This window comes from Canis lupus, chromosome 36 (genome assembly GCF_048164855.1).
Source record: "Canis lupus baileyi chromosome 36, mCanLup2.hap1, whole genome shotgun sequence".
In the NCBI taxonomy this organism is placed as follows: Eukaryota; Metazoa; Chordata; class Mammalia; order Carnivora; family Canidae; genus Canis; species Canis lupus.
The window spans coordinates 8,667,852-8,681,729 of record NC_132873.1 but is presented as its reverse complement, the minus strand read 5'-3'; the positions used below and the strand labels follow the sequence as shown (position 1 = coordinate 8,681,729).

The window sequence follows — 13,878 nt, the reverse complement described above, 5'->3', positions numbered from 1 at the left end:
GCGCTAAACCGCCGAGCCACCCGGATGTCCTGATATATATTTTTACCAATGAAAGATTCATCTCGAATAAAAAGCCAAAATTTGGAAATGAGGGTAAAAATACCACAATTCAGTGTAGGCTTTGATTTGAAAAAGTGGTAGAAATCTATTTGTTGAGGCTTGGTCCTGATATTTATTTTCTCTATCAAGTATAAACATAGCTTTACAAACTAAGAGATAATTTTCACCTAAATATAAAAATTCTCAAAAGTCACAGCCTCTTTTTTGGCCATTTCTCCCTTTCTTTGATTAGCTAGAGATCCAGATTTCATTGAGGCATATTTGGCTACCTAAGAATAATATCATCTATAAATGATTACTTCGGTTGCACTCTGTTTTATATTTCCAACAGGCTTCACGTCACATAACAGAATAGAGTAAGCTGGAACTATAATACCTCGAGCTGGGGAGTCCAGAGTGTACAGCAGATGTTTAACAGATTTATGGAGTGTTTTGAAACCTTCGTTAGTTGTGACATGTGGATAAACCTTCTGCACGACCAGCAGCGCACTAGAGAGTCAAAAAACAATTAAACCAGATCACATTTCAGGGTTTGCAGACAGAAACAAAAGGTTAATTCAAGGAGAAAATGGCTACAGTATAGAAAATTATTTTTATAGCATAAGAGACAAGATGCTGCTTTTGTCGTTTAATTACTTGTCTGTTCATGCACAAAATCCCCCCAAAATGTTCTTGAACCAGACAGAGCACATTACGTTTCCCGGATTCTAAAGACTGGGGAATTCAACAGCCTAAAAGTGAGGGAGTAAAGTTCACATCAAGTGTTTCTGTTAAGACTTACAAATAAGTGGTTAGGAAAAGCAAGGTCCAATGAAAGGATGCCTTTTTTCTCTTTTTAAAGGAAAAATTAAATATTTTTTAATATTTAATTAAAATATTTTCATTAAAATATTTTAATATATTTTTCTATATATATATATAGAATATATATATTCTTCTAATATTTTTTAATATTTTTAATTCCCCACTTCAGGAATAATAATTACTTAAGCATTTGATAAAATTTATCTTTTGCTAAACAAATGGTAATATTTTTGAAAAAGAAATGGAGCTTGCCCTAATTAAAGACTGCATTCTATCCTCTAAGTGTCCCGTAGGCACTGCTCCAAGGGTAGCTCAAAATTAATATCCAGACTAACTGGCACTATCTTCCTAGAATTTTTATGTTACAAATGAGATGGGCAGTCTGCACTGGGGAAGGCCAATCAGCAAATTCACTTACATTTGAGTTCATTCCATACGTTCAAAAAAGCAATTTGTTTCTTAAGAAATGTCCTTTTAATCCCCTTATTGTCATTAGTACATTAAAAAAAGTTGTCATTGTATGTCTGAATTTCCCAAATACTCTGATTTATATCAATAATCAAGGACAGTGTTTTAATTTACATGAGTAGTAACTAGAACAATAGGCTTTGTTAACACTCTGCCATTGTAGGGCTAAATGTACAAATTAGCTAATAGTTTTTCCCTATGTACCTTAGTCAACTAAAGGCTCACTCCAGCAATAGATTTAGTATGTGCACATACTTTCATCGTTTTCTACAGTATTTTTGAAATTTTTAATATTTAGATGAAGGTCATTTTAGTTTCAGCTCCTTAGCTATGAATAAAAGCTGTATTTGGAAAAGTAAATTTTGAGCATCTTCTAGATTCTAGTATAGTATGAGGTACACATATAGATATGTGCATATGTGTAGATACACACATATATATAATTTTATTTAGTACTCCAATAATTCTGTAAAGTCCACTTTATTTGCCCTGTTTTACACAATGGGAAAATTAGAGCTTGAAAAGTTACATAACGTAAACAAGGTTGCCCAGTATGTATACATGCAGCTGATATTGTCTAATTTCAAAGTTTACAGTCTTTCCATTCTAAATCTTGCCTCTGACACTGAAATTTTGACCCAACATTGCTGGGCAAGAGGAAGGCAGAGATTTCCTGCACAGAGCCCATGGGCATTGGTAACTTGTTATTGTGCTTGGCCATAGATGCTTAGCTGTATTTTTTCATCTCTGCTCTATGTAACAGTGGATACCTCAGGCATTTTTATATTTGCCCAAAGAATCTTCCAGTTCTCAGACTTTGGGTTCTTTCTGAATCCTGGTGACCGCAGAGACAAGTTAGATGGTCTCAGTTTACAGATTTCTGCCAGCCTTCTCCCAGCTTGGCCCTCTCTGCCTGACTCACCTACTCTGTTGTCAAACAGTAACACCTTCAGAGACTGAACCATTGGCAATCTCATTAAAGCTGTCAACATTATTGTTATTAACATCGTTAATAAACTATCAGAAGACTTAATTTATCTTTTCCTTCCAAAACGTTTAACTTAAAAATAATGACACCTGGCCTTCATCCTCTCTGAAATCCTTTGAACCATTCATTGATCAAATATTTTTATTCTACTTCACAGACTTTTTCCCCCTGCTCTTTATCACATAAAAACAGAAGTTACCCCCCAAAAGTCATACGTAAAGATAATTTTACAAGAGTTTTCATGATTTGTATTTCAGCACAGCTCTCTCATAAATGGTGAAAATCACATACATTTTTTCCATATAGACTTCTTGATTTTTGGGGGGTTGCTCATTTTTGCTAATTTCTGCCATAACATTAACATTATATAATTTAGTTTTGGTGATGGGTTAATAATGATGTATACCTCAAAAAATAAAAAAGTTTTTGAAGGAAATGACTAAAGTTTTTGTGGGGTTCATTTATCTCTATTACTTGACCAACAAGAGTAAGATAAACCAATGAAACTAATTTCATATACAGTCAATTATGTGAGGAAAGTATGGCTCTTACCTACACTGTCAGTTTAATAACAGTAATAAAGAAGATTTATCTTTAAAAAATGGTTTCAAAGCATTCTCCAATAGAAATATAATGCAAGTCACATATTTAAATTGTATAGTAGTCACATTAAAAAGTTAAACAGAAGAAATTAATTTTAATAAAATATTCTATTGAATCCAATATATCTAAAATGTTATTACTTCAATAGCTAATCGATATAAAAATTATTAATGAAATATTTTAAATCTCTTACTATTCTAAGTTTTCAAAACTCACAATGAATTTTATATTTTTGGAGCATCTCAACTCATATGCTAAATTTTTATTGAATATTTAAATATTCAGGGGGGTTCAGGGTGACTCAGTTAAATGTCTGCCCCTTGATTTTGGCTCAGGTCATCATCTCAGGGTCCTGGGATTAAGCACCATGTCAGTCTCCATGCTCAATGGGAAGTCTGCTTGGGAAGTCTTCCCCCCTCCCTTTGCCCCTTTCTCACTCATGCGCACAGTCTCTCTCTCTCTCTCTCTCTCTCTCTCTCTCAAAAAAAAATAAATAAATAAAACAAAATAAAATAAAATAAAATAAAATAAATAAATAAGAGAGTGAGAGAGAGGAAGAAAGAAACTTTAAAAAAATATTTAATCTGTATTTAGATTTCATTACAATGACAGATGAAAAAGCAAGTTCATATACCAACATTGTTCCGAACATACTCAAAATATCAGTGTTTACCATTTAAATACAGTTAAAAATTCAGAGTTTTAGCTAAAATCCACATGTGGTTATCATATTAGGTAGCCTGGGGCTATCATACTAGAAAAGAACAAGTGTATAAATTAGTAATAAAAAGCTAAATTAAATATTGACCACTTAAAAAAAGAGTTGTTTAAAGTCAAATGTCATTTGCTTTTTTTTTTTTTTTTTTTTTTTAAGGGAGGGAAGGGTGGAGGGAGAGAGAGAATCCCAAGCAGGCTCCAGTGTGTGGCCTGATATGGGGCTCAAGGTCATAATCCTAAGATCATGACTTGAGCCAAAATCAAGAGATGGATGCATAACTGACTGAGTCATTTACTTTCAAATAATTTGAAGCTATTTCTTTTAGCTATTTCTGTCTTCTTTTTCATTATTATGTAGACTGGTTTACAACATTTGTAATTATTAACAGAAAGTATGCTCTATTGCATAAATCTATAATACACACAATTTTATTTAAAATTTTAAGACAGTTAAAATAGCCACAGTGCATGCCCATAATTTACTTCACTAAAATAATGCCTAAAGTATTTTATTTACTTATTTATTTTTAAATCTAAAGTATTTTTTGGATCTCCTATCTTCTATGGAATATTATTTGGTGGGATTTTTGTTTTTTATTTGTTTCTTAGCCAAATTTCATTGAGGTATAATTCACATGCAATAATATGCACTTATTTTAGATGATAATTCAGTGAGTTTTAACAAATATGTATACTGATACAGCCATTACGCTAATAAGATATAAAAGCATGTCAATAATCCCCAGAAAGTTTTCTCATGTTCCCCCAAGAGATGTCCTAGGACCCACTCATCTAATTTCTAATGCAATAAACTTATTTTAGCAATTTAGAACATCATATAAATGGAATAATATAATACCTATACACCCAGTAGGTGTTCTTTTTTTTGGGGGGGGGGCTGGATTCTTTTGCCTGCATAATATTCATATTTATTTACATTATTGTGTGATTCAGTAATCTGTTTTTCTTGTTGAGTAGAATTATAAATGAACTATAATTCTTTTATAATTCTATTTATGGATATTTGGCTTTTTCCTCCAATTTTTAGCTATTATGAATAAATCTGCTATAAACATAGCATATAAGTCTTCATGTGGGCATATGCTTTTTTTTATTGGGTAAATATCCAAGAATAGAAGGCCACATCATATGGGCCTACTGTTAACTTCATTAGAAGCTATCACACTGCATTCCAAAGAGTTCTATTTGTTTTACCTTTTTGCCAACAATTGGGCTTGTCCATCTTTTAAAATTTTATACATTCTAGTGTGAGTGTGTAGTGATGTCTTAACGTGGTCTGATTGTTACTTTGACTCTTTTTATTGCTACACTATGTAATTCAAATGATTCTCTTTCTCTTTTAATTGATTTATCCATTTGCTTGTTAAAACAGAATACAAATAAGAGCAAGGGGATGAAGTGTCAAAATTCTGGGTGAGTGAAAATTACACCAACTGCTAAAATGAGGACAAGTCTAGAGAACCAAACTTCTTAAGATCTTGCTCCTTCTGTAATTTAGTTATGATGTGCTACTGTGGAAGGAGCATAGGACTTGGCTTTGGATTCCTCAGCCCTGAGTCCTATCTTTGCCACTTACTAGTTCTAGAACTTTGGCTAGGTCATTTGAAAAGCTTTATTTCCTCTTCTACAAAATGGAGATATCAGTTGTCTCAATCTTATAGCATTGTTGGGGAATCAAAAGAGATTAATGCACCAAAATAAGGTCTTATTATAAGGTCTTTGGAAGCTCCTGGAGGCTTTCCAAAGAAGATGAGAACACTCTCTTCTGGTACTTCAGACATTAGAGATGGAATACGTTGTGTTCTTAGTGGCATATTAGAGAGGCAGCCTGGATTCTGGAGTTAGAAAACTCAGGATTAAATCTTCCTTGCTGTATAATCATCAAATATTTCATTTTCTTGACCCTTTGTCACATCATTTACAAAATAAACACTAGTTTAGTTGTAGTGTTTAATGTGGTATATATAAAGGACTCAGTAAAGTGTCTGGTATAAAACAGACACACAATAACTGATAGTTGTTGATGTAGTGTTGTTGTTGTCTTCAATGTGCATTTCTAAATCAGCTACACAGGAGTCAAAGTCAAACTAAGTACGATTCCATTAAATTCGAAATGCTAGTCTGAACTCTTTTATAAGGAAAGTAGCCTTAAAGGGGTTTCTTCTGCAAAAATAACTTCAGATCTTTGTGCCAAACAAAGCCAAACTAGTACGCAAGTTTTGAAATCGTTTATTTATAGGTTGGCTGCACGTGTTGGAAGCCAACCCCACTGAGGTGGCTCAATTCAAAACTCCAACCAACAGGTTATTTTACATTGGATGGTATCAACTAAAACCCAGCGGGACAGTTTATTCTTGGGCAGTTTAAATGCTAAATGCACAGAGTTCTGGTTGTCCCTGAATGAGCCTGAGCCAATGTTCTAATTGACTATTGGTCCTTTTATACACCTCTTTCTCAAAAGGTCTGCAATAACAACTGATAATAGATCCTTCTGGGGGTCTTGGGGGGGGGCCTGTGGTTGAGCATCTGCCTTTGGCTCAGGTCATGATCCTGGGGTCCTGAGATCGAGTCCCATATCAGGCTCCCCACAGGGAGCCTGCTTCTCCCTCTGTCTATGTCTCTGCCTCTGTGTCTCTCAAGAATAAATAAATAAAAAGATCTTTAAAAAAAAAGATCCCTCCCTCACTTCCTCACATACTCTTGGATAGCCCTGATGACTCTAGTGTGTGTTTTGCCTTTGCTTAACCAATGCCCTCATCTTCATTGCTAAATTTGCAATAAAGCATGAAGGATTATTTGCCCCATGTTTAAATTACTTACCTAGCAGTGATCCTCACAGGTAACATTAAAAAAAAAAAACAAACTTCTTTGTTCCATTTGATTCTTGTATTTTCTTACCTATTTGCATTTCGAAGAACATCAAGTAGATTGTTTAGTGTTGTGTCATTCTGGAACACATTTGGAAAACTAGAAAGAAGCTGCCACACAGCGGTCTGCTCTTGGACTTGTGAGAAGAAGGACAGCACTTTGACCATTTCCTGGAATACTGTCTTCTGGTTGCTGGGATCACTTGATATCTTATAAAATAACAAACAGGGCAAAATGAGAGTTCAGCATTGTATCATATGACTTACTGTTTTCAAAAGCATTAAAAATTTAGATTTTCACATAATTCTTTCTGATTTCCATATACTTTGAAGTCATTCTTTGCTTGGAAAAATTACAATTTTTAATGTCCTTAAACATAATTGGATTTTTTTCTATACCTCCAGAAATTGGCATATTTCAAATTTGGTTATACTTTTAGCTGTATTTATAAGAAAGATTTTAAATTGCATTTTTGGAAATTAAAATTAATTTCTTAAAATGAAATTAGAGTCTGAGAAATGTTTTTGCTTTTCCCTAGGATCTGGTTTAGGAGTTACAGACATATCTACTCTGTGTCTATTAGCAGACTTTATCTTAATTATTATTTGGGTTCAGAACCCTTACAACTATATATATTTGCTACCATAATTACACATACACACTTAGTGGAATAAAATATTTCCAAAGTTCTGTTGTCATACAGAAACTTTAGTTATAATAAATGATTTATAGTGAGTGAATCTATTTAATAATCACATTTTTATAATATAAGCAAACAAATAACAAAAACTGTGACTTTTGCTCTTGCTCTGGATCATAGGACCCAATGAGTACTTTCAAAGTAAAGTATGTCTTCATTATATTCCCACCCGAAGTAATTTTCTTAATAAACTCATTCATACTGGTAAAGTCAGGCTTTGTGTTCAGTTGTAATTCAAGTTCTTTCATGCTGAGAATGTGATTTTGAACAATGTATTCTTAACCACACATTCTACCCTACATGACTGCTGAATTTGTTTAGAAAGCATTTTAAGTGCTCTATGTTGAATTGGGGTTATTATAACAGTGTCTCTAATCTGGTTCATTTAGAAAACTCAGATTACTAAAGGTAATTCAAGCATTCTGTACTTAACAAAAACTACAATAAAATTCAGAGAATCAAGAGGAAAGTATCAAAAGTGGATATGTTTCATTTATTCCTGTTTATAAAATTTCAAGAAAATTCTGAGTATTTTTGTGATCTTCATTGTATATGGGGTTTCATTAAATGTAGAGTATGGGTACCTTCTTTGCACATCATAATTTAAGAATAGCATATAAAAGTGGTCATTACCACTTTACAATATAAAGTCCTTGACCCCAATATACAATGTTTTGAAGAGAGGGACATATCATCTCATCAAAAATCAGATTTTTTAAGTAAGTATGATGTTAGTGAGAAAAATTAAAAAGATAACCCATTATTCTAATTTTTTTAAAGATTTTATTTATTTATTCATAGAAACACAGAGAGAGAATGAGAGGCAGAGACACAGGCAGAGGGAGAAGCAGGCTCCATGCAGAGAGCCTGACGTGGGACTCGATCCAGGATCTCGCCCTGGGCTGCAGGCGGCGCTAAACCGCTGCGCCACCCGGGGCTGAGAGTTATATGGCTCCAATAGTTTAATTACTACACTTATATTACAGCCTGAGTAATCTTCCTTAAATAGCTCAGACAAAACAATCTTCATTCACCATAGAGCAAAACCATCTACAAAGATATGTCTATAATAACCATAGTGCAATATTTTCAGTCCAACATTATAATAATTTCAATCTTGCTTATTTATTTATTTATTTATTTATTTATTTATTTATTTATTTATTTATAAATCTTACATCTTTAAATGCAAAGCAGATATGACTTAGATATTGTGTGTCAACCTCTGTGTGAGGAATCCATGCCAAGCATGAGCACATATTCCAGTCAGCATTTCCCAGGCCATGTGGGTTATAGACTTACTCTCTGACTCAAGTGGAATCACCTTGTGGATACAAGAATGGAAACAATACATTTCCTTTCATTGTTTAAGATGTCCTGATAAAATTAAAATATTTACACTCACCTGAGAGAATTGGTTGGTTAGTTCATGGAGAGAAGACTCTAAAAAAGTCATATTGGATAGGCAAAATTTGTTAAAAACGTTTTTCCCTAGAGTGGTCCAAGAGAAGGCATAACGAGTGATATAGTCTGGATAGCTCTCACACAGTTTTCTTCGTATGTCTTCTGAAGTTGAATTTTGCTCTAACAGCTAAAAATACGTGTGAGAAGAGTGAAATAATATGTTAATAAATATAGATATAAAGTTGTCTAGTCTTCAAGGAAACTGACTTACCTTTAGAATAGCTATTTTAAGGCCCCTACATTACAGCTAGTTTTAAAATAACACTAAAATACATTTGGTTTATTTATGAAAAGTTACAAGAGAATGTGTGAATGTGGTAATTCTTGTCATTGTTGTTTTAAATGATTCATATATGATTTGTTTAATTGATTTCCTGTCTCTGACCAGAGAAGCTAAATGCATCAGATCTTTTCTGACAAAAATCTTCAGACTTAAAAATCTGAGTTTTTTCCTAGGCATTTAAGCAGCAAACTCGATTGTCCTAACTCTTTGTGACACTTCAAGGGAAACTGGCTGCGATCTTTGGAAGACTTCCAGAGAGGAGGAGCTTTGGCTTCCAAAACCCACAGTAGTTTTTTGTTTTTTAGAGAGTGGACCAACATGGATTATGTTTCATCTGTAAAGCAAATACTTCATTTAGGAATTATACTTATGAAGAGAAAAGGAAAATATATATGAAAACACATAAAAGTATATAATTTACAACAGCAATGACTGGAAAGTGTTTCTGTAATGGAATCGTAAGTCTTTCGTATATTTCACAGTATAGACCAGTCATAGACACAGCACTAATTTCAGGTATAATAGTGATCACATTCATTATTTTAAGTTGTTTAGGTATTTACAGAGCCAATTATATTTAGTTATAATGTTGAATGGGTCCTTTCTAACAATTAATTCTTAGAACCCCATGAGTGAGGGCCAATTAACTTTATCTTCCCCTTTAAGATTATGTCACAAAAGCTACACTCTGCCTTCCAGCGACGCAGCTTCTAAGTGAATGGAATAAGACAGGATCCACTAATTCTAGGATATACTATAAGTGCCAAGTCTTCTAGTCATTCATCCATATCTCTTTCTTAACATTACACATAAACTCACTCCAAAATGATTTCTCTACTCATTTTTGCAAAGGTTGCAAAAAAGCAGCAAAGAGAAAGAAAGGAATCAGAGAGATTGAGAGAGATTGCTGACACAGGCATCAATATGTCATCCTAATTTTTACATCCCTTCTCTGCTGCAACTACTCTAAAAATATGTATCTATACATAGAAAATTCATTTTTGACTTATCTCCACTGGATATATGACTCTGTGCTGCCTCACAAGATTCTGAAATTTCATTCCATGTGAGAAAGAGAATGTGGGAGTTTCAATACAATGAAGTGTATCTTTGAGAATAGTGTTGTTATCCTAGATATTAAAGAATTTAACTGATCCAGTGAAGACTGTTTGCTTCTAAAAACTAATATGGAAGAAATGGAATGGAATAAAATAACTTTCTCCCCATTTACATTGCTGGCCTGATTTAGGGAGCCTTTAAATTGGAATTAACTGAGCATACTGGGGGCTTCTTATGCCAAACAGGGAGCTTTAGGTATCTCAAATATTATTCTCGTTGGAACTGGACTTTCAATGTCTAGACTAAACTGAACAGGAAAGTCTTATATTTCAGCCCACACTGACAGAACTGCCTTGATGCTTAAAAATGGCTTTGCTGGAATCCCTATTTGCATTGTCCTTTGGCTTATTTACATAAACCAGTTTATGAAGATGCCTCACACAGAATGTTAATTCAAAGGTAACTAACAGCGACATATTAAGTAGCAGAGGTTATGATCACTGAAGAATGAATAAAAGTCGAAGCTATGTCCTATATCCTATGTTCCATCCAGATGGAAGAAATGTCTACTACACAAAACATGGATTGCATATGTGTGCATGTGTGTATGACTGAGAGAGATAGTGAGCAAGAGAGACAGAGAGAAGTCCATTAGCAACTATTGAAAAAAATGATCTCTTTAATTTCTGAAGAGCACATAGAGCAGGGGCCAGCCAAATAAAAGTAGGAGTCTGGCTGGATGAAACACAGTAAGGAAAAGTCAGGATTGTGGTCAACAGAAGAGTACCCGTTCTGCCTAAAGGCATTCAAATTCAATTACCTAAGATCCCTACACACACACACACACACACACACATTTAGCTCACAGGCTGCCAGTTTATGCCTCTGATAGAAATTATTTTTTTGCCAGTTGGAATCTTAAAATAAGAAGGATCCATTGGCAAGCTCTCCAAACTATGCTAAAGAAAAGAATTTTACTACTTTAGGGAGGTATTTTTCCATAGCTCCAAATTTTCCAAAGGCATTATCAGTATGGATGAGGCAGCAAATTTCATATTAGAGCTTCATTTGCTGTCATGTACCTTTTTTCCCTTCCCTGTTTCAGAAAACTAGAAGATCATATATAATGTGACTCTATCTCTTACTAAAGGATAATCTTAACTTTGATTAAGGCACTTAACAGGGAAATAAAATGTCCAAGACCTTAAAAAGAATTCAGAATGTCGGAGAATTAAGCTTTTTTTATGGAAAGGCTCCTGAGAAAAGAATCTCCCTGAGACATTACTCCAAATGGGAGGGGGTCCCAAATATCTTCCTATTTGGGAGATCCTTTTATTAAGCTAAGAGGCATTTGTTCAACTGCTATTTATTATCAGTCCATTATAAAACTGAGTGAAATTACCTTTTCCAAACCAAGGATCCGGGCAAGGACTTGACTACTATTGAAAGTATCTGTTCCAGTGCTTTTCAAAACAGAACTTGGACTGGGAAATACTGTGGCTGTAATAGAAGAAAGAACAGATTAACATTCTAGACAAATACACAAAAATGGGCAGATTCGCATAAGAATCCATAAATATCACTTGTGCCCTTACATACCCCACAGCAAAAATGTGCTCAAATATGCATCTTCCATGAAAGTTTTGTACTGGCAAAATGGCAAATTCCATTATTATTTCTTTTCACATAAAATTGTGATGGTTTTGGTCTGCTCTTGGGTTTTTTCCAATCATTTTAGATGTCATTTGCTTTCATTCCAGTTTATGTCATTAAACTTCATCACCAATATTATTGCCTAATAAAGTGAATCATTTCTGTGCAGGCTTAGAGGATTTAAGGTGCCTCTACAAGCTCCACAGATCCATCATATCTAACATCTGTTCAAAGGATCTGCCAATGCACATCTGGTGATAATGGTTTTCTTTTTAATTATTCAATTGGGAGGCTGAAATCTGCTTAGGATCATAAATTCTTTCCTCCCCAAAGTGTTTTCTGAAAGATATTTCAGATCAAATAAATGGGATGAAGCAATTAGTCCAAACTACAATATACTCTAATTAAGTAATTCTCAAAGTAGCCTCATCTAGTACTATGTATGATGTGGTAGGGTATTGTGGTTAGGAGTATTAGCTAGAAGATTATGTTCATACCTATAGCATGGATGTTCATTAAGCCAGTATGTTACCTTTAATAAGTTTTGGACACAGATACTTTGTTATCCTCACAGCAAAGAATCTTAGTATTCAAAGATAGAGTGATCTATTATCATGGCGGCCTAAGTTTTGTTATAATGCCTGTGGGGCTGAAGAATTTACCAACTGATTCCTCTGGATCAAGGTGATACATTTGTGAGATGAGTGGCCAGGGTTAAAACATAATCTGTGGCTACTGAGCAAAGCAGAGCTTACTAGATCACAACACCATGATCTTATTTCTACTGTGCTTTAAGCTAGTCAGCCAAATACCCTCAGATCATTCACAACAGAACATTAACTCCTCAGAACCACTCACTACTATATTCCTACTACATTAACACAGGACCTTTGTCATTTGGTCCATCAACCTGTATTGGAATGTTATTTAATGTCATAGTTTTTTGTTTGTTTTTATTTGCGTATAGTTCACATACAGTGTTACATTAGTTTTAGGGGTACAACATAGTGATTCAACCTCCCTATATGTTATGCTATGCTCACAAGTGCAGCTATCATCTATCACCATATAATACTATTACAACATCATCGACTATATTCCGTATTCCCTATTCTGTGCCCTTTACTGCTGTGACTTATTTATTCTGTAAATGGAATCTTGTATCTCCCATGCCCCTTCACCTATATTGTCTGTCCCTCCTCCACTATTTCCTTCCCTCTGACAACCATCAATTTGTCCTCTGTATTTATAGGCCTGATTCTTCTTGTTTGTTTATTCATTTGCTTTTTAGATTCCATTTATGAATGAACTCATATGGTATTTATCTCTCTCAGTCTGGCTTATTTCATTTCGTATAATACCCTCTAGGTCTGTCCCGTTGTTGCAAATGGCAAGATCTCATCCTTCTTTATGGTGGCATAATATTCCAGTGTGTGTATATCTGTGTGTGTGTGTGTGTGTGTGTGTGTACACCACATCAACTTTATCCATTTACCTATCAATGAACACTTTTGCTGCCCTATGTCTTGGGTATTGTAAATAAAGCTGCAGTAAACACAAGGGTGCATATATCTTTTCAAATTAGTATTTCATTTTATTTGAGTAAATACTCAGTAGTGGAATTATTGGATCATGCGGTATTTCTATTTTTCGTTTCTTAAGGAAACTCCATACTGTTTTCCACAGTGGCTGTACCAAGTTACACAATGTTATAGAATCTTATATATTCCATGGAATTTTTAACAGTACTTTTTTTATTTCAGAGCACGAATCACATTCCGAACACACAGGAATCTTCGTTTTGTTCACTAATATATCCCCCAGAGATAGGACTGAGCTTACATGATAGCAGGCACCTAATAAATATTTGTCAAGTGAATGTAAAACAGTCCTGCTTTTGAGTTTATTTCCAATTTACAGCTTCTAATGAGTGTCTCATGACCATCGGTGTCAGAATTACTTGGTGTAAGGCTCATGCAGCTCAGCTGGAAGGTTTTCTGCACTCTCAAGTGTGAGGGTCCCTGGCCTAGCTATAAAGGAAGCACACAGTCCCATTTAAAGACTATGATACTGAGCGCTGAGAGACAGGAGTAAGGATATAGTGGAAAGAGTCCTGGCTTGGCTGTTACTCTAGAACCAGGTCTGCTGGATAAGCATGGACAGGGCACGTAACTTTGTTGGGCCTCGTTT

General features: G+C 34.4%; 1 protein-coding gene across 2 annotated transcripts in view; it reads right to left on the bottom strand.

Moving 5' to 3' along the window:
• Positions 1-13,878, bottom strand: part of ABCA12 (ATP binding cassette subfamily A member 12) — a 281,179-nt gene that overhangs the window by 91,878 nt on the left and 175,423 nt on the right. For both annotated transcript variants that reach the window (XM_072812583.1, XM_072812584.1), the window contains 4 exons: positions 11,438-11,535; positions 8,635-8,820; positions 6,560-6,738; positions 437-549 (listed from right to left, as the gene is read on the bottom strand). In XM_072812583.1, the coding sequence (XP_072668684.1) occupies positions 437-549; positions 6,560-6,738; positions 8,635-8,820; positions 11,438-11,535 (576 nt within the window). The remainder of the gene's footprint in view (positions 1-436; positions 550-6,559; positions 6,739-8,634; positions 8,821-11,437; positions 11,536-13,878) is intronic.